The following is a 21805-nucleotide window of genomic DNA, read 5'->3' as shown; positions in this document are numbered from 1 at the left end:
GTGTCCTTTAGAAACACCTTAAACATCCATCAGTTTAAATGCAAGACTCTCAGCTAGATCCTTGCTTAAGTCTACCTAGAAACAATAGCAACTCTTTTTAAACAACTCATGCTTCAGTTTTAAGTGATGGAAATACAGCTCCATTCCCCTATCAAATAATAATCAGGAAATTGACCCCAGCCTATTTTCCCTTCATCTCAGTGACCCAGCTAATGTCATCAAATGAAATGTTCAATTCTTTGTTTATGACACAGTCACTGGGTGGCGATGGAGTAATTGAAGGCCAATGGCATTTGCTATTTCTGTGGGATCTTGCCTTGCACAAATTGTTGACCTCATTGCCTACATCGCAACAGAGAGGGCAGGTAGAAAGGGAATTAATTGGTCTTCAAGAAGCTTGGGTCATCCTGAGCCTGTGAAAGATCCAATCAAAATGCAAATCTTTCTCACCGTCTGCTGGAAATTCACCTTTCATTCGTCCTACCCAAACCTTTTGACTGTGCAGAGGGCAAACAAGAGCATGATTTTAATTTGGAAACAGAAATGAGTGGGAGATGGGTTGTGGAGTGAGGCAGATACCCGACATGTAGCGAAGTACAGCAGCAAGAGGTAGGTTGCATGGGAAATTATGGCGTTTCAAGTAACTCCTTCCCAGTTGGATTTCTAGGTTGACACAAAGTGAGCCAGAATGGTTGTTTTTGTAGTTCATTCTGGGAAACAACATTGCACTATAAAATTTCTTGGCATTCAAGCTATTGTCAACACTGATATTTTGGCAGCAGCCATTTTCTCAATTCACCTCTGAAGGAATATTCTGGAGCCAGTTGCAGTGTTTCTTTTGAAACTGTGCAACTGTTAATTTTTGATCCTTAAATGGCCTTTGAGATTTAGACATTATTGTGCCAGGTTATATACATCCCATTGAAAAAGATTCTTTATGCACCACAAATTCTAAACTTGGATTCATGAGGTTCCAATTTCCATGCGAAGAACATAAAACGATGCAGAAAATGGGTGAAAACATTGATGTTTTTGGGCACCTTGCAGAATTTCCTGTGTAAATGCAGACAGTGCAAGTGGTGGGGACCACGCTTCTTGGGTGAAGCAGTGAAACATCATAGTTGTCGGTTCCCTGCCTTGGACTTCAATCCAATTGGCAAAGATTTCCTGCTTGGCATTTTTCATAATTTCCTCTGCTGGCAAATAAAATCCACCGAACACAGCCTTCAGTCATATCTGGCTGTAGGGATTTTTGTAATAATCTTTATCTTCTTAGAAAGAAAATTGCTTACAAGGAAAAATATTTAAACAGCTTGTTTTTCACCATCTGCTCTTTACCAGTCAACAGTAAAGTCATGCAAATTGTATTAGGTAAACTGAAGTGCTGGTGCCTATGAGGGAGTACCTTGATGTGGGTGTTTTGGGCACCTGACATGCCTCTTATTAATCCACATCACACTGACTTACTGCCTTCCAATTCTGTGCCAAACTCCCCAACTCTGTCACTGTCAATCCCAGTCCTTTTCCAGCTCTGAATTAAAAGCTAATCACCTTTTACATTATATTCGGGGAGCTCAGAACTGATATTAAAGTATCTTGGAGGGAGGAGCTGGTAGGGGAAGAGTTGATGGCATTGGTTAAGAAATCCATTTGAGCTTTCATTGGCACAGGGGATTAGGTCTGGTTTTTTTTTACAGTATATGACAGGCTAAGAATCAAATTTCGGCTGGATAGATGTGGATTGATTTTTGTTTGGTCAGTTATGAACAGAGCAGTACATGCTTTGAAGAAAGTAGCATAGCTGCCTGCTGGAGGTTGGGTTGTATTGCCTTCCTTCCTTGCCCCCCCCCCCCCCCCCCCACACACACACACACACACACATACCACTGCCTCAAGAAAGGTAATCCAGCAAAAACATGCATCCTCTCTTTGAAGCTTCCTTTCTTGATTGAAAATATTGGTTGTGTAGTGACGGACCTGTAATCTCCATGATGACCTATCCAGGGTCAGGGGTGGGATTGCCTACCTGTGTGATCCTTCTAACCCATCCACTCCTAAATCTGTCACTGCTTTATAAGGGTCAGAAGCCTGAGGAATGAGGGGAACATACTTTCCTTTTGAAAATGCCCCATCTGCACTAAATAAATACCTCGGGTCTATTGATGATTTGTATTTAATTCTGCAGGGCAAGCAAGGATATCCAGGATTACCTGGGCATGATGGACATCTGGGGCTCAAGGTAGTGGACAATTATTTGCATCTCTTTGATCTGAAATGCTATGGCTGAAAATAATGTGGTTCTTGGCAGTTGGAATTGTCATTGGCAGCGTTGGAAGAGGAGTGGGATTTGCTAGGGAGAAATTTCCTCCGGGTAGGGTCAAATCCACAGGTCAGAGAGGAGAAACACAGAACTAAACACTAAATCTCCAAGCCCTTCTGAAGGCGATTGAAGACAACAGGAAGGTGGGTTGAGATCAGCATAGTAAGCCAGTTTTAGAGTAGAGTGGCAGAAAAGAATATGCATTATACAATAATTTCAATAGTAAGGCAATTTTTGTAATGGGAGCTACAATCATAAAGGAAAGAATACATTTATCCACTCCAAATGTGGGGGAGTGGGATCCACATTCTCAACAGTCAGGGTGAAGAAGTCTCTTAGAGTTCCCCATTTAATTTCTTGGTGACCATCCGATATTGATGAGTCTTGGTGTTTACTTTAACCCTTGTGTAAAAACTCGGTGACAAACAAAATCTCGCATAATTTTGAAATTATTTGTGAGCCAGGTTCATGTCTTTTCAGAGGCCCAATCTAATAGTTTTTTCCTGAAATGTTTAACCTCAGTAGTTCTCTCCAAGGTTCTGGAGAGTTAGTTCAAACTAACAAGCAGAAAGCTTATTTAAACAGAAGTAAATCCTACAACCAGGGACAGTATCCTTGCTGTGTTTTACAGCCACACAGGAAAACTGGTCCAGCCGAGATTTGCACTAGAAATGTCCAAGAATCAACTGGCTACATATTATCCGAGATGATATCCCGAGATGCTGCCTGACCTGCTGAGTTACTCCAGCATTTTGTGAATAAATCGATTTGTACCAGCATCTGCAGTTATTTTCTTATACTACTGGCTACATGTTATAATTGTTATAGGGTGCACACCTAATGTTATGTAAGCTAAGTCTTTTGCAGGTACTTTTAATATCATTCTTTTTCCAAAGCACAGAAAAATGTTGAAATTAAATCTTCCTATAAAGAATAAACAGGTTTGGGCTTTGACAAGAGAAAGTAGTATGGACTAACAAAATGGAGACTGCAAATGTTAAGATCTTGAGCAAAACACAAAGGGCTGGAGGAACTCAGCGGTTCGCTCAGCATCCGTGGAGGGAACGGACAGGCGATGTTTTGTGTTGCGGCCCTTCTTCAGATTTCATTGGAGTGGGAAGAGAAAGCTGGAAGAAAGGATGGGACAAGTGGTAGGTGGATACATGCGAAGAGGGTTTGATTGGCAGACAGGTGGAATAAGTGACAAGGGCTAAAGGTGAAAAGGAGACAAAAGAGTGTCAGAAAAGGAGAGGAGGAATTAAATGTAAATCCGGGTAGAGGGATATGGGTAGAACAGAGGGGAAAGCGGTGATATGGGATCTCAGGTATGGAAGTTGAATGAACGAAGGTGGGGCAAGCAGCAGGTTTTCTGGGGTTGGGTGGGAGAAATGGAAGTGCACCAGGGTGGTGTGGGGAGGGACAAAAGAAAAAAGAGACTTTAGTGGGGTACGATTTGAAGATGGAAATTTCAACATTGCTGATAATGGGTTGTAAGCAATGGGTTGTAAGCTAGCCAAGTGCAATATGCGGTGCTGTTCCTCCAGTTTTAAAGTAGCCTCCCTCTGTCCATTGTTATCAACATGATATTTACCAGAAAATCAAATGATGGATTCGTAAAAGGCCTCTTCTTTCAGAGTGTTGGAAATGTGGAACTCATTCCTGCACCATTAGCTGAATAATGTGCATTCTTTCCTTCATGATTGTAATCTCCATTTAATCTTTTGCTTGTCCTTTGTCTATTGCAATATCTTTAGGGCTGACATATTGATATCTTTGCTTGATAATACTGAAAAGAAACCTTCACAAAGAAGGTTTTCTTTCCACTGATAAAGCTAACTGTTGACAATACATTTTGTTATGTCAATTATGTATTTTGTTAGTTGGTATCATTTTAATGTGTGGCAGTTCCTGCTAAAGCAAAATTAACTAAGTCTCTTTCAGAGTCACAAAGAAAAGGCAATAAATAACCCTTCAAAGAAACAGCAATTAAAAAAAATATCAGTCAGTTCTGAGTGTAATGGTCAGGAAATATCTCAGAGCAGGTCTTGATTTATTGGTGTTAGTTCAGTAAATGTCCTGTTTATGTATGAACTAGACCAAGTGGACCCGTTGGGCCCAAACCTCTCCTGCGTTGGTGCAGCATCCTCTCCTCCCCCCCCCCCTCTCCCCCTTCCCCCCCCCACTCTATCCCCCTCAAACCCCCTTATCCTCCCTCCTCCCCCTCCCTCCCCCTCCCTCCCTCCCCCTCTCTCTCTAGGAGATAGATTTAAACTTTAAAATGTGAATAACTTAAAAAATATAACACCGATTTCAATGAAACTTCTTCCATTAGCACCAAAGGGATGACGGTGAGTAAGGTGGGCCTAAAACTGTCATGCTGTCGGGTACCATTTTGGCTGTAGTTCAGGAACAAACAAACAAATAAACAAGAGTTTTAGTATATAGATGTTAGGTTCAGCTGTGCTTCCAGTGAATAGCACCAAGGGAACAGGAGCAATTCTTGAGACAGGAAATACAGTGCAGCATACAAGAACTCAGCAACAATTTAGATTCATTAAAATATTCAATAAGTTATTTAATATGTTGGATGTGGCAAATTAGCAGGCAGATTATCTCTGAACTGAGAGAAACAATGCCAAATCTAATTCCCCATACTCTCTTTCATCCTCTCCATTTCTTTCCCTCTTATGCTTCCCTTCCCTGCTGGTCCCTTTACCCTTGATCCCTACAAAGGAGTCTCAGTAATTCAATTCCTCACTCCTCTACCTTCCCTTCTCTATCCTGTCGTAATTAGATTACACTTGAAACATGCTCTAAGTCCTTCTCCCCATCTGCGACAATACAGGGAATCAAATGGTTTATGTGTCCAATGCACCTCTTTCTTTCTCTGTAGCCCCTTCTGGACCCAACACCCCTCCCTATCCCAGCTCTAGACCACTTTCTGTCTCTGAGATCCATCTTGCCTGTACACATCTCTGAAACCCCCTCTGCTCTGACATTCCTTTTTATCCCTTTAACCCCTCAGGTCCATAAACCCTCCCCCATCTCTGTCACCCCCTCTCAGTGCTACATATTTTTCCTATATCTGTAAACCCCCCTCTGACCTTTACACTCCTCCCTATCTTTATTATGCTTCACTGGGCATGACCTTAATGCTCAGACTACTTTTTGTTAATGTTTTATTTTTACTTAGGGAGATGTTGGAGAGTGGGGGCTGCCAGGTCTCCCAGGACGTGCAGGTTCACCAGTGAGTAGCATCAAAATCTCATTGATTGCCTAATTAATGTACTTAATGATAAATTTGTAACAGTTTTAACTCTTCACACCAGCATGTTGTTTTGGTGTTTATTATGATGTTAGTTTGTGTCTGGATCTAAGTTTCTGAATTAACTTGTTTGGAATGTCCTCAGATTGAGAAACACAGGTGTGTAGCTAGTAGAGCCACTGCCTTGTGACTCCAGCTACTCTAACCTTAGGTGCTGTTTGTGTTGAGTTACGTTTGCCATATGACCGCATGGATTTCCCCTGAGGTGTCCGGTTTCCTCTCACATCCCAAAGACACGGTAATAGGTTAATTGGCTTTTGCCAATTAGCATCAGAGGGAGGTAGAATAATCAGTGGGTGGGAGAGGAATTCATTGGGCATGCAAGAGAGAATAGGTTAGAAGGAAATATAAGTGGGGAAAAGGGGAGGGAGAATGCTCTGTGGATGTAGACTTGATGGACTGTTTAGCCTCTATATATGTCATGAGGAAGTATGAACATGAAATCACTTGTTACATCTTGTGCCCGCTGTCATTGACTACTGTAAATGGCTGCTGTTTTCTCAGGGAAACAATAATGCTAAATGGCACTCTCAGTAATTGAGTTTAGTTTAGAAATACAGCGCGGAAACAGGCCCTTCGGCCCACAGAGTCAACGGCGACCAATGATTACCCGTACACTAGTTTTATCCTACAGACTAGGGACAATTTACAGAAGCCAATTAACCTACAAACCTGCACGTCTTTGGGATGTGGGAGGAAACCGGAGCACCAGGAGAAAACCCACGCAGTCACAGATAGAAAGTACAAACTCCATACAGGCAGCAACTGTATCGCTGTGCCAATGTGCCACCAATAGAGATCCATGTCGATCTAAAGAGATTGTATGCATCCTACACATAAATATGGGCTTATCCTTTCATGTTCGGATCATCTGATTTATAATGAAATGTTCATAAAATTACAGTTCTTAATTTGATGGTAATTGATAACAGTCCTTCCAAATGGAACCAATAAATTATATTGAGAGGTAGCCTCTATGATCCATCATGTTTATGCTATATCTTGAACTATAGTCTCCCTGAGACCCACTGTCAAAAGTGTATCTAATTCCCCCTTCCAAGATGCACTCTTTCCTTACCTCAACCACCCTTGTGGCAAAATACTCAATGACAAGAGAATATAGTAAGTTATTATGCTTCATTCATGGTCTCCAGATATTGCACTGTGCTTTACAGATAATGCAGAATACATGAAGTACCTGTATACTCACTGTTGGACTGTAGCAAACACAATAACCAAGTTGTTCCAATCAAGGCCCATCAGAGCCAAACCATTAGGAATAAATTTCAGACAACTTTGTACACATGAGTGATAGAGTTTTAAACTCTCATCCATAACTTTATGGAACATTGATTAGACAATTGTTGATTATTGTGTACATTTCTTATGGCCACACTGCAGATTGAGAATGATCAGCCATGATCACATTGAATGGCGGTGCTAGCTCGAAGGGCTGAATGGCCTTCTCCTGCACCTATTTTCTATTGTCTATTAAAAGATGCAATTCCACTGGAAAGAGTGCAGAGGAGATTCACCAAGATATTACCAGGAGTGAAGTGTTGCAGAAGAGGCCATTGATGTGTGTATACAAAAGTAGAGGCATAGATTGGACAGACTGGATAGTAGTAGTGTCTAAAACTAGAGGGCATAGGTTTAGGGTAAAAGGTTTGGAGCAAATCCAAGAAAGAATTTGTCACCGAGAGAGTGGTTTGAGTCTTGAATGCACTGCCTAGGTATGTGGTGGAAGCAAACACTGTGACACGGTGAGGTATTTATATAAGCACTAAAATCACCAAGCTTACCAATCTACAGGTCGTGTTGATAAACGGAATTAGTTTAGGCAGGCCCTTAATGGTCAAGATGGACACGGGGAGGTTGAAGGGCCTATTTCTGTGCTCTCTGGCACCATAACCTCTGAGGGAAATGAAAGCAAGATCAATTGCTAATTGTAAATCTGGGATTGTTAACCAGTGATATTGTGGGATAAGTAATACAGGAGCAATACAACGTTAGAAAATGATTTTATTCAATGGTGGACCAGGTTTGAGGGTCAAAGTGATCTACTCCTGTACCCGTGGTCCTCTTTCAAACCCCAGCTACAACATGCTGTAAAACTAATGTTGTACATTGCTATAGTAATCTGTTAATTTTAATGGAGATAATAAACAGGCTGCTAAAGAGGCAGTTAGCTAAGACTCAACCTCATCCTTTGGCCAACGTCTGTTCACTTCCGTTCGCTTCCAACACATGTTCACTTCTCAGTGTTATTTTTAACTTGTCTTCGTGGAAGGGAGAGTGGTTTTCACAAACCATTACAATCCTAATGGACTTACAAGAATTAACTCATTTACAGCGGTGTTAAACCCACTAGAATTTTATTCTTCTGAAAATGTTTGGGTCATTAAGAGTTGCCCAAAGTTCCATTATCAAGATGAATACAATTTCTGTCTGATTTATTTCCCTCATATAACAAATGCCAGAAAAACTAAAATAAAGTTAATTCACAATTTGTTATCACTTACAGGGGTTAAGAGGAGAGCCTGGAATACCAGGCCACTCTGGGTCAATTGGGATTCCTGGAACAATGGGAGACAAGGTATGGACAAATTAAGCATTTTTAAATTGAACAACTTCCAAAAATGCTACCCAATGAAAAACATCTTTATTTTGGTTTATTAAACCCTTCTTTACAAAGGTTAAGAAACCTCAATAATGTGCAATGAACAAGGATTCTGTTGAGAGAATTTTCATTGTTTTTAAAATTACAAAATAAAGTCAAGTCAAGTTTATTGTCATATACATAAGTACCCTGAGGTACAGGTACGATTAAAATCTTGCTTGCAGCAGCATCACAGGCGCATGGACTCAGACAAACACAGACGAAAATAAATTATACATAAATTACACATTACATTTCTAAAAAGACTGTGCAGAAAAATAAGACATTAGTGCAAAACACATTTTGAACAAGAACAAATGCAAAGTAGTGACAAGGGGTGAATTGTCGAGGTAGAATAGGGGCATGTGGGTTGGTTCAAGAACCATGTATTTGTAGGAATGTAGCTGTTGCTGAAGGGCATTAAGCAAAAGCAATGTGCCCACATATTGAACAACAGATTATGACAAATGAATTTCAATTTGGCAACTGAATGATTTGCATTTAACATTCTCAACCAGTTAATGCAATAATACTTTGCAGTGTTTTGTATTAATATTTTACAGGGTGAAGCAGGAAGTCCTGGGAAGAAAGGCAGCCAGGTAATAATTGCATCCTTCTCAGTTTTTGCTTTAACTAAACATCCACGGCATCAGTTTCTTACAAACTGGACAGTTTTCACTTGCAGAATTACATGATATTATCCCACTTGAGGCCATTCCGTCTGTTAAGCCCTAATTGCCGGGTGAAAGGGCAATACAGTATGTCCCACACCTATGTGATTTCCCATGTCCCTGCAGGTTATTCTACATCCCTTCGGCTTCCACTCCACTTGGTATTTATCCCTTTAGAAAGTTATGGTGGCAGATCTACCACTTAAAATGGGCATCACAATTGACACAGCTTGTCGATCTGCTGCCTCACAGCTCCAGTGACCCAGATTCGATCCTGATTGCCAGCGCTATGCTGCCCAGTGGTATGAATATTGATTTATCTCACTTCAGGTAGCCCCGGCATTCCCTCTCTCTCTATCCCTCCCCCACCCAAGTCACACTAGCTTCTTGTTTTCACCCTACAGTTAACAATGGCCTGTTCCCTTTATCATTGTTACTTTTTTGCATATCTTTTTTTCATTGTTCTTTATCTCTCCATATCATCATCTATTTCTCTCATTTCCCTTATCCCATACCAGTCTGAAGAAGGGTCTCGACCCGAAACATCACCCATTCGTTCTCTCCAGAGATGCTGCCTGTCCCGCTGAGTTACTCCAGCTTTTTTTGTCCGTGATTAGTTTGCATGTTCTCCTTGTGACTGAATGTATTTCCTCTAAGTCCTCCAGTTTCCCTCCATATTCCAAAAACATGCAGGTTGGTAGTTTAATTAGCAGATGTAAAGTGTCTCGTGCATAGGGAAATGGTAGTATGTGGGAGGGTTTGATGAGAATATTGGGATCTACCAAATGTATCAGTTCCTAAATGGCCAAGGCCCTGAACACTGGAGCCTCTCTTAACCAGATGGCAGAGGCTTACTTTGTTGTTAGTCAAAGGGTCTGATCCTGCTTTGTACTATTGCCAAGAATCCTAGATATTTGCTTCTTCACCATGGGTTCTTTCGTCATCCTTCTCCTCACCAATAACCTCACAGCACCTCGGATCTTGCTTTCAAATCCCCTTGGCCCTGGGAATCTGAATGAAACTTTTTCACACAGAAGCCATGGGAATATGGAACGAGCTGCCTGAAGAACACATGGACAAATACATGGAAAGGAAACATTTAGAGGGATATGGGTGCAAATGCTGGCAAATGGGACTAGTGGGGATGGGCATTTTGATCAGCATTGATGAATTGGGCCAAATAATTGTTTTGTGCAAAATGATTGTCACTCTCAGTGAACTTGATAATCATCATCCTCTTGTCATGCCTCACTCCACAACCCCAGTCCCCTCCTGCCTTCTCCTGCTCCTAGATCATTGTCTTCAGCTCCTGTTCCTTACTTACTCATTGCAATAGTATGAGGTTACAGATGGAAAACATTTGCCCCTTGGGTCATGGATGTGATAGAGCAGAAGAGCCCTGGGGTCTTGACAAAAACCATTCTAACTCCCCTGGAGTAGATTGAAGCATTCTGCGTCCAGAGGGACTATTCTACAAAGCCACGAGAAACTGCAGATGCTAGAATCCTGAGCAAAACACAAAGTGCTGGAGGAACTCAGTGGGCCAGGCAGCGTCTGTGGAGGGAATGGATAGGTGATGTTTTGGGTCTGAACACTTCTTCAGATTGATGGGAGCACGGAGGGAAAACAGGAATAGAGGGGAAGGGGTGGAACAAAGCCTAGCACGTGATAGGTGGAAGATAGGCACACCCCTAGAGTTCCTCAGTGGGACAGGCAGCATCTCTGTAGACTGAAGTCTGAAGAAGGGTCTCAACCCGAAACGTCACCCATTCCTTCTCTCCAGAGATGCTGCCTGTCCCGCTGAGTTACTCCAGCATTTTGTGTCTATCTTCCATTTAAACCAGAATCTGCAGTTCCTTCCCACACAGTGATAGGTGAATACAGGTGAAAGGGGTTTCATTGGCAGATGAGTGACTGTTCTGTAGCTTTGATGAGACTGCTGTCAGAACATGATGAATTGTGTTGCAACTTTCATTTTGAGCATACGGTGAAATAAGTCTACGATAAATTCTGTGATAACTGGTTTACAATGTGGCAGAGAGTGGAGTTCTCGGGGCAGATATGTGTTTGAGTGACGTATTTATTTTGCTCACCTAGGCTGAAAGAGGTAGAGAAGGACCTTCTGGTTCTCCAGGGCCACAGGTAATTACTTTAATATATTCATAATTTATAAATCACAGCACTCAGTTAGTGTTTCATTAATAACTTTCTGTGTTTACATTTCTGCAGGGACCTGCTGGTACCAAAGGTGTAAAGGGAATGGTAAGTTTCTGGGAAATAATACAAAACAAATAAAAGCAGTGAATGCTGGGAAGAGCCAGCAGGCCGAACAGCATCTGTGGAGAGGTAATGTTTCTGTTTCTGTTTTAGACTGCACAACCACCAACAGCTGGGCTATCTCGTGCAGGTTTTGGTCGCGTGGGTACTGGTTGCAAAAAGGTTATTTAGATTTTTATGTGGGCAGGTTTGGTGAGATGATCCATGTCCAAGTTGTCGAGCTGTGACTTGAAGAGTGACAAGGTTGGTGCACATCTGGTGGTGTCGGGGAAATGACCTTTCACTCGGACTGAGAAAATAGAAATCAAGTTGCAGAGAAGTGAGAGAGGTGCAGAGACCAAAGAGGATGGAGACCAAGAGAGATTGGATAACACAAATGGTGATGTAGCTGGCTGAGAGTGAGACGTGGGGAAGATTTGTTGATCTCAACTGCTCTGTCTGGAGGAGGTGTAAATAGAGGGAGGTGAATGAAGACAGAGAAGAGAGAATTAAATTACAGTGCTGGACTTTGAGGTAAAAATCATTGCATAAATCTGAAATGAGAGGGAACACTGTAAATACCATAAAATCTGGCAGAATTTGCAGAGATTGAATTAATGTTACCTTTGATTGGAACTGGCACACATACAAGGTAGAACGGCTGATTATTCAGGTTGAACGCAATGTTAAGTCATCAAGTTTATAACTGGTCTAATCAGAAGAGGTGCTCTCCCAAATGCTCACATTGGGATTGGTTGGAACAGCATAAGAGGCCAAAGACAAAGGAGTCAGTGTAAAGTTGCACTTTGAAGCATAGATAAAACAGGCCAAAATCAGCATGGTTCTGTTAAGGGGTCTTGCCTGATAAATCTGTTGGAGTGTTTTGAGGAGGTAACAAGCAGGATTGGCAAAGGAGAGTCGGTAGATGTTGTACACTTGAATTTTAAGAAGGCCTTTGATAAGGTGCCACACGTGAGGCTGCTAAACACGATGGGAGCCCATGGCATTAGAGGCAAGTTATTAGCATTGATAGAAGATTGGCTGACTGGCAGAAGGCAAAGAGTAGGAATTTACAGGTTTATGTCATTTGTTGGTAAATGCCATCCTTGGTAATAGAGATTGAAATTTCTCATGCACATCTAAAAATGTGTATTATAACAGTCCAGAAGCTTACATATCAGAAGCATAGGTTGGGCACAACCAGATGTATATAATTTGTCGAATTTGTTATTCGGAAGGAAAATTCAAATGGATTTTCAAAACGATATCTGCAACTACTACACAAGAGATTTAAGGCAGACTATGTCTGAGAAATTAAAGAGAATGTGGTCAAATAATTGGGATTGGTTGGAGGGAGAAAGAAAACAGGATGGAAAAAATGGGAAGGACCCACCAAATATGCAAACACATACATATTTTTTTAAACTCTATAACAAAGCGATTTAATTAGGAATTAATGGATATTTATTCATGAAACTATATTGCGTCAAGGTCATGAGCCCCACAAAATGAATGGCTGATCCAGTTCAATGTGAAAAAATAATAAATAAATATGTTGGAAGTAATCTGCAAAAGTTAAGATTTTATATAAAACAAGACCAAGTGGACCCGTTGGGTCCAAATCTCTCCTGCAGGTCTCTCCTGGGGCAAACCTCCCCAACTGACGATCCGGTGGGCCCAGCAACCCTCTCCAGCTGACGAAGCCTGTTGCCAGGCAGGGAGTGTCTCCCGGGGCCGTGGGCGGGCGAAGGGGGCAGGGAAGGGGAAAGGGTGCCACTCACCTCGACCCCATGCCGCCGGCGCTGGAGCCAGAGCGAGCCGTGGACCCAAAGCCTCTCCTACATAGGTCTAGCACCCTCGCCTCCCCCACTCCCCCCCTCCCCCCACCCACACTACCCCCCCACCCCCCAACTCCCCCATCCCCCTCACCCCCCAATCACCCCCTGCCCTTTCCCCCCCTCACCCTCCATTCCCCCTCCCCGCCCCCATTCTCCTTCCCCCCACACCCACTCTACCCTCACTCCACCCCCACTCCCCTCCCCCACTCCCCCTCCCCCTCCCCCACTCCCACTCCCCCACTCCCCCACTCCCCCTCCCCCACTCCCCCTCCCCCACTCCCCACTTACCTGTGCCCCGTGAGGAATGGTTATAAGAAAGCATTTCCATTAACAAACTAATTAAATTAACTATCTTGTTAAAAGGTAACTTGCTAGAGATCTTTATGAAGGATAATGATATCTATAGTGATCAATGATGGATTGAATTGATTGAAAGATACAGCATGGATACAGACTCTTCAGCCGACGAAGTCCACACCAATCCGTTCTAGTTCTGTCATCCCACTTCCACTTGCGACACACGAGGAACAATTTACAGAGCTCAATTAGCTACAAACCCGCATGTCTTTGAGATGTGGGAAGAAATCGGAACACCTGGCAAAACCCCACGTGGTGACAGGGAGAACATGCCAGGCATGTGAATTTTCCGCGTTTTCAGCGGATTTCCGCATTTAAATCCATTTTCCGTGATTTTTGCATGATTTCCGCGTTTTTCACTTTGCCAAAATCGCGTTTACCAGCGGAGAAATTGGATCGGAAAAAAAAGAAAATAAACGATGTATAGACTTGTAATTATTCACAAAATGCTGGAGTAACTCAGCAGGTCAGGCAGCATCTCAGGAGAGAAGGAATGGGTGACATTTCAGGTCGAGACCCTTCTTCAGACTAATGTCAGGGGGATAGAGGGAGAACTGGGAAGGGGAGGGGAAGAGACTTGTAATGAACACCAGGGTTCCGCTAGAGGTCGCTAGGGGTTCCGCGAGAAATCCCCCGCGCCCTGGAAGTCTGCCCGAAAATGTGGCACCTAGGCTGGGCAAGGCAGCCAATCTCGACCTCATCGGGACTTCCACGGCCGATCGGTGGGTTGAATTTGCAACCTGCGGCCGGGGCTCTGGAACTCCAGCCCAGCTGGAACCAGCAAATCTTTCCCCATAGCTGGGGATCCTTGGCTGGCTGGATCCTTGGCTGGCTGGATAAACCAGCAAAGCTCTGGAACCAAGAGTGCCAGAAAATCAGTGATGGAACTGTAATGAGTAAATATTAAATTTAAGTGCAAGATTATATAACAAAATTAATTAAGACGGTTAAAATATAAAACACAGCAGAAAAGCCAATTACCACTTTTTTGGACTGATTATCAATTAATGTGCAAATTTACTTCAAAATGTTATTGGTATACAGTGACATATTCACATTTTGTAATGTCCGTTTTTACTTTGAAATGCTCTAAAAGAGGCTTGAAACTGGTGATTTTGTGGGAATATTTTCAAAATTTTCCAATTTTTTGCCCCCCGCATGTACAAGCGCTCACAAGCGCTCGGCTCATTTCCTCTTATTTTTTTTACCTCACTCACATGCCTGACATGCAAACTCCACACAGACAGCACCTAATGTCAGGATCGAACCTGTGTCTCTGGTGCTAATAATAGCCAATGTCTACTTGCCAGTGAGATCAAAACACGAGAGTAGAAATTTAATATAATCACTGAAAGAATTGAAAGGGAATTTGGAAAAAGAATCTGAATGGGATTGACAGGGTAGATCCTAAGAGACTTCACCTGGATGGGGGGTATCCAGGAATGTGGGAAGTAGGAGCAGGAGTTGGCCATTCAGCTCTCAGGCCGACATCATCATTCCACACCATCGTGGCAGATCAACCACTCAGTGCCCTTTTTCCAGCTTTCTCTCTACATCCTTGATACTTTTAGCCTTAAGAAATATATCTACCTTCTTCTTGAATACATATACTGACTTATTTGTTAGAGAGCTCCACAGTGGTGATAACATTTCTACATGAAACCAGGAGGCATGATTTCACAACAAGGAGTTGGCCATTTGAAATGAAGATGAGGACGAATTCCTTTTCTCAGAGGATTACCAATATTTTCAATTAGTTGGTGCAAAAGAGAACGTGAACAAAGTGCAGACTAGAGTGTTACTGATGCAGAGAATGTGCAAATAAAGAAAAAATGTACAAAAGCTGACAACAAAGTAGACAGCTCCATCATCATCATATATGACATGCCAGGTCAGGTGTCTGATAACAGGGGGAAAGAAGGTATTCTTAAATCTGGTGGTACATACTTTCATGGTTTTGCATCTTTTGCCTAATGCGAGGGGGGGAATGACTGGAGTGAGAGTATGTTGGCTGCTTTCCTGAGGCAGCGTGAAGAGTATATTGAGTCAATGTGGGGGAGGAGGGAGGGGTTGGGCTTTCAGCTGACTTTCATGATGAACTGCGCTGCTAACATGACTCTGAGTTTTGCGCATTATAGCTTGGAATGGCAACTGTTTTGTTCACGTCCGCACAAAACTCAGAGTCATGCTACGGGCTAAGTTCTATGGGGCATCTGAAGAAATTAGTAGGAGTCATGATTGATAATTAAATGTAATTTATTGTGTAATGGAGCAGTTTGGGGGAACCATACTCCTGCTGCTTTGCTCAAGTCTTCTCACACTCTATTTTCACCTTTAAAAATATTTTTCCTTCTTGTTGCTTAGAAAGGGAATACAGGACCATCTGGTGAGAAGGGCACCGAAGGCAGGAATGGTGAACCTGGGCCAATGGGACCCCTGGGACCACGCGGGCCATCAGGGCAGGAGGGCCTGTCTGGACTGCCTGGTGCCCCTGGACTCCCTGGGAAACCTGTAGGTTTAATTGGAAAACTGCTCCCACCTGATTTCTTGTGAATGTTGAGTTACAACAAAAATAACTTCCATTTGTTCTAATTAGGCAAAGCCTGTCACAGAAGAACGTGTGATGACATTATGCAACAACATGCTACGTGGTAAGTACCTGCAGTTTCACTTGTTGACTGGAGCCAACACCAACACTATAAGAGCTCCTGCACCTAAGTCCAGTGTCTAGAACCGTAAGGGGTGAGTGGGTCGAACCACTCACGGGGAACCAGTGTGCACGGCCTGGTCAAGGGATCAGAGCAAGGCACGGGGACCTTAGGTCGGGCGAAAGCTCGGCGCAGAAACCCCTTATGTCATATGTCATATAAAGGAACTAAAGATGATGGTTTATACCAAAGATAGACACAAAATGCTGAAGTAACTCAATATGTCTGGCAGCATCTCTGGAGAAAAAGGATAGATGACATATCAGGTCGGACCCTTATTCAGACTAACACAATATCACTAGAATGCTTTCTCAAAAGCCTGTTGCACTGTTTGCATGATAATCTCCAAACTATGACAGGGTCCCCATTCCTGAGAACAGTGTGTGGGAGAGAATCATAAAAACAGCTGAGGGTGAAGAGCGAGCAGGCACAGGGAGAGCAACCAGCCAGCCAGCCCCATTGAGAGTGAGCAGATGAGAATGCTTAGCTCTCCCAGCAGTGCGTGGCCCGACCCAACCCAACCCCTGATTGTGTGCAGCTCAGGTGAAAGTGAGGGGAGGCGGGAGGAGGGGGGGGGGGGTGAGGGAGGTGGCCGTGAGGAGAGAAGGCACATGGAAATCCTCACGTTTTCACCTAGCAGAAGATCCCTGCGGCTGGCAAATCCATACCCATTCTTCATGCCGGTCTCCCAAACACTAGTTCATATGTCCATGAGTCTTGTGCTCCTTTTCATTATGAATTAGGTGTCCTTTAGGTTGAAACGAATATAAGTCTCTCCACTTGTCGGGATGAATGCAGCTCCAGCAATACAAGAAGCTTGAAACCACCCAGCACAAATACAACCCACTTGATTGGCACCTCTTCCTCCACAACTACTGCACTGCAGCTTCGATGTGTGCAATCTACAAATTGCACTGCCGTTACTCACCTAGACTACCTTGACAGCACCGCCAAACCATCAAACGCTCAAGGGCTCTAGGTGCACAGAATTTTTCTTTCTAAAAATACCACCATCATACCTGTGCCCAAGAAGTCTTCTCCATCCTGCTTCAACGACTACCGCCCTGTAGCGCTGACTTCAACCATCATGAAGTGCTTCGAGAGGCTGGTCATGAAGCAGATCAGATCCAACCTCCCCCCCTCCCTGGACCCGTTTCAGTTTGCATATCGAGCTAAGCGGTCCACTGAGGATGCCATCTCCTCTGCTCTACACCCAGCCCTCACCCACTTGGACACTAAAAACTCATATGTTAGGATGCTGTTCATAGACTTTAGCTCAGCATTCAACACCATCATCCCCCAGCAGCTGGTTTGTAAACTAACAAATCTGGGCCTCAGCCCCCTTCTCTGCAACTGGCTGCTGGACTTCCTCACTGCCAGACCCCAGTCTGTACGGGTCGGCAGCAACACATCGGACACCATCACGCTGAGTACGGGGGCCCCACAAGGATGTGTGTTAAGCCCCCTGCTCTTCACCTTGCTGACCCACGACTGCACACCCACCCACAGCTCCAACCACTTCGTCAAGTTTGCGGACGACACAACCGTAGTGGGTCTCATCAGCAACAACGACGAGACCCACTACAGGAAGGAGGTGAACCAGCTGGCCGCGTGGTGCACAGACAACAATCTCTTCCTGAATGTGGAGAAAACAAAGGAGATTGTTGTCGACTTCAGGAGAACGCACACCCAACACCCCCACCCACTGACCATCAATGGTGCTGCTGTGGAGCAGGTGAGCAGCACCAAATTCCTGGGGGTGAACATCACCGAGGATCTCTCCTGGAGCAACAACACCACGTCCATCGCCAAGAATGCCCAGCAGCGCCTCTACTTCCTCCGCAAACTGAAGAGAGCGGGAGCCCCCACACCCATCATGTACACTTTTTACCGAGGCGCCATTGAGAGCATCCTCAGCAGCTGCATCACTGTGTGGTTCGGAAGCTGCACAGCCTCCAGCCGCAAGACCCTGCAGCGCATAGTGAACACTGCTGAGAGGATCACTGGCGCCTCACTCCCAACACTCCTGGTCCTTTACACCACCCGCCTCACCCGCAAAGCATTGAGCATTGTGGGTGACCCCTCCCACCCCTCCAACAGCCTCTTCACCCTCCTGCCTTCAGGGAGAAGGTTTCGCAGCCTGAGGTCGAGCACCACCCGACTAAAGAACAGTTTTTTCCACCAGGCTGTCAGGATGCTGAACTCTCTCCCCTCCCTTCCTCCTCTCTCCCCTGCCCCCATTGGACCTGGACTTTAACACCCCACACACACGCACATCCAGCACCAGACACTTTTTTTAACGCTGCTATGGACAGGCTTTGCACTACTGTTCATTTTTTTTTTATTGTATTATATTCATCTTCATCTTTTTTTCATTGAAGTGACTATATTTTATATTGATTGTTGTTTGCTGTGCCTTTTTAATTTTAACTTAATTTAATGCACTTTATTCCTCGGGATTGTGGGAAACGGTATTTCGATTTTCTGTCTGTGTAAACTAACTGGAAATTGACAATAAAGTTGACTTTGACTTTGACTTGACTTTTGACTACTTCATTCAGCGTGAAAAATATATACTAAACAGGAACAGTACAGAAACTCTTCCGACATTCTCAGCGTCTGTACATGCATCCGTGTCATACTCGGTAGAGGTTGCAAACTATCCTTATACCAAGACCTCTTGCCACTCATGTGGCTCCCTAGGGTGATATATCCCTTCCCTTGTTTGAGGGGTGTCTCCATCAGACCCTACCCCTCAATGTTCGCCAGCAGAAGGACCATAGACTGTGGATCTCCCCCACAGGAAAATCCTGGCAAATTCCTTGTTAATCTTCTCTGCACTCTTTCCAGCTTAATAGCATCTGTAGCAGGGTGGCCAAAACTAAACACAACACATATCAAGTGCAGCCTCCCAAGGTATTGAACAACTGTAACATAACATCCCAATGTTTATACTCAATTCCCTGACTGACAAAGGCCAACAGGCCATTAGCCTTTTTCGTGACCCTATCTACCTGTGAAGACACTTTCAGGAAACAAATATTGTGTTATTACTAACCCTATTATTTGGTTCCCAAGATATTAAGTTGCAGCTCAATCATGTTGTATGAACTACCAGGTTCCAGTACTTCATTTAGGGGCTGTTCTTCATGTCTGAGGCTAGAGAATGAATATGGGAAGAATGTTTAGTTATGCAGTTGATCACAATGGAGACAATGGATTGTCCTCATTGATGAACTTTCTTCAAGAGTTATGGAGTAGTAATCAGGAATTGGGTGTGGGTTTGGATCTGTGCCTGATTGGAGGATCCCTACCACCACTGTGCTTGAGGTTTTTAATGCACCGTGAAATATTAATACTGATTTCGCCTTTGGAGAATAATAGAACTGTGAAATATAATAGAGTAACTATTTTACATTCTCCCCATCACACAGCTCAGTTGCCATCGTTACTTCACAGTATGAGACCAAGTTGCCAGTGTGAAGGAATTAAAGGAGCTTCTGGACAACCTGGAGCCCCAGGGCAGCCAGGACGGAGGGGATTACCTGGGTACCCAGGCCAAACAGCCAAGCGAGGATACAGGGGGTTACCTGGTATGCCCGGACTACCAGGAATGAAAGGTACAGTAATGTGTAGTCAGAAAACACATCGTGCAGTTGGGAACAGTGGAACAGTTCTCAAGCCAGTTTGAGGATTCAGTGAGATCACAGTTGATCCACATTATAATCCCATATATCTTTCTCCCTTATGTCCAAATGGCTTTGGTTAATAAAAACATTGATACAGAAAAACTGCGTTACATTCCCAGATAACAAATAGATCCCTTTTTTCCAGATGACCATAAGTCGACTTGGACCATGTCAGAAAGCACACAAAAATCTCTAGATATGGTAACTAGATCTACAGAGAACGATAATTAAGGCATCAAATGCACACCATACTGATAAGAGAGAGCAAGTAGTAAAAGTGGAGAGATTCAAAACTAGATACAAAACTGGATGCAAAGAGTTACCTTTCTTTGTTTTCATTATTAGATATTAGATGCTGAGCTGTTCACGTGGCTGACAGGAAAATGGAAAGTGTTTTGCATTTGTCCCAAAGCTCTCCAATTCATTGCTGTTTCAGAAAAACAAAGCTTAAAGTTGCAGAAGGGGCTCTGATGTTGATGAGTTTTTTTCCCATATACAGCAGTTTAACAATACTCTTTTATGTAGGCGAGCATGGGATGAAGGGAGCCAAAGGTATGAAGGGTGAAGAGCATTTCGGCTTACCAGGCCCACCTGGACAAGCAGGTAAGATGTAGGTCTTCAAACAACCAAGGACATTTATATAAGATGACTTGGGGCTGTGTGTATCATGTGGTGGGCAGTAAATTCCTAATCTAAGGAAGAAGTGAGCGAAACAGCACACTCAATCGATCAGCCTCAGGGAACCAGTTGAAGGGAAACTATCTTCCGACTGATGTTGTAACTGGTACCTCAGGGACAATACACTTAAGGATCTGAAAATTCTGTAAAGACTAAAAATATATAGGGTGTGGGGTACCTGGTGTTAGTGCCCATGCCATCTTTATTGCCAGCAATGTTCTATCATTGCCACAAGGCCCAATGAGCTGTGTACTGGTGAAAACTGCACAGAAAGATGATGTTGGAGTTCTCAGGGCAAACCAGCTAGACGGCAAATGACAGTGGGTTGGTCAGGAGGAGGGGAGAGATCCGCAGGGTTTTGAGGGTGGTGGAGGTGGGAGGGGGGAGGAAATTGGGCCTGTGGAGTCATATAACATGTAAACAGGCCTTTTGGCTCATTGAATCCATGCTGACCACCAAGTTTCCTTTACACTAATCCTGTACTGGACTCATTTTATTCTCCCACATTCCCATCAAATCCACCCTGAATCTACCTCTCACCCACACACTAGGGGGAATAACAGTGGACAATTCATCTACCAAACTGCACATTTTTGGTGCACAAGTTTCTTTATTTTCCCCTTTGGTTTGTGCCATGCTGTGTCAGAGGTACAAAAACCTAAAGGGTATTATCTGTTTCATCTGTGTCAGACATTACATAACCAGTAATGATAACAACCTTGCTTAATATTCCAGGGCTTCCTGGGCTACCAGGCCCTTCTGGTCACGGACAGCCAGGGGTGGATGGGGAACCAGGAAGAAACGGAATACCAGGAAATCCAGGGAAGCGTGGCCCTCCAGGAACGCCGGGAGTCTGCGACATAGCCAGCTGCTACAGTTCCAACGACAGAGGCCCAATTGCTTACAACAAAGGACCCAACTTCTAAGGGTGGAGCATGGTTCTGGTGCTGAGAGCTAAGTCTCAATGTGTCATCTCATATCTCATCTTGTGCTGCCAAAGAGGAGGAACCGTTCTCAGGAAATAAAGCAACCTACACAACGCCAAACCAACCAATTATTACAGGTTCCATCGTCCACCTTGGTTTGCTACTGACTTCAGAATATATCAGTATAAACACTTTAAACACATGGCGTGCTGGGCATGTATGTTTATCTCCCTACTTTTTAAAAAAATAAATCTTGATAACAGCTGTATTATTCTCTGTGTGAATAGTTGTTGCATATTTAAATAAAGTGACTAATATTCAGATTTTCTGGGGAAACTTTTGAGCCTAACCAGTTGAAACATAGAAACATACAAAGTA

General features: G+C 43.7%; 1 protein-coding gene across 1 annotated transcript in view; it reads left to right on the top strand.

Moving 5' to 3' along the window:
• LOC144593016 (uncharacterized) overlaps positions 1-21365 on the top strand; it is a 157335-nt gene extending 135970 nt beyond the window's left edge. The window contains 11 exon segments of the mRNA XM_078398430.1: positions 2186-2239; positions 5514-5567; positions 8170-8241; positions 8868-8903; positions 11073-11117; positions 11205-11237; positions 15791-15937; positions 16023-16077; positions 19569-19754; positions 20349-20437; positions 21237-21365. Of these exon segments, the coding sequence (XP_078254556.1) occupies positions 2186-2239; positions 5514-5567; positions 8170-8241; positions 8868-8903; positions 11073-11117; positions 11205-11237; positions 15791-15937; positions 16023-16077; positions 19569-19754; positions 20349-20437; positions 21237-21365 (900 nt within the window).
• The last annotated feature ends 440 nt before the right edge of the window (positions 21366-21805 follow it).

This window comes from Rhinoraja longicauda, chromosome 4, assembly GCF_053455715.1.
Source record: "Rhinoraja longicauda isolate Sanriku21f chromosome 4, sRhiLon1.1, whole genome shotgun sequence".
In the NCBI taxonomy this organism is placed as follows: domain Eukaryota; kingdom Metazoa; phylum Chordata; class Chondrichthyes; order Rajiformes; family Arhynchobatidae; genus Rhinoraja; species Rhinoraja longicauda.
This window is presented reverse-complemented; position numbering and strand designations above follow the sequence as displayed.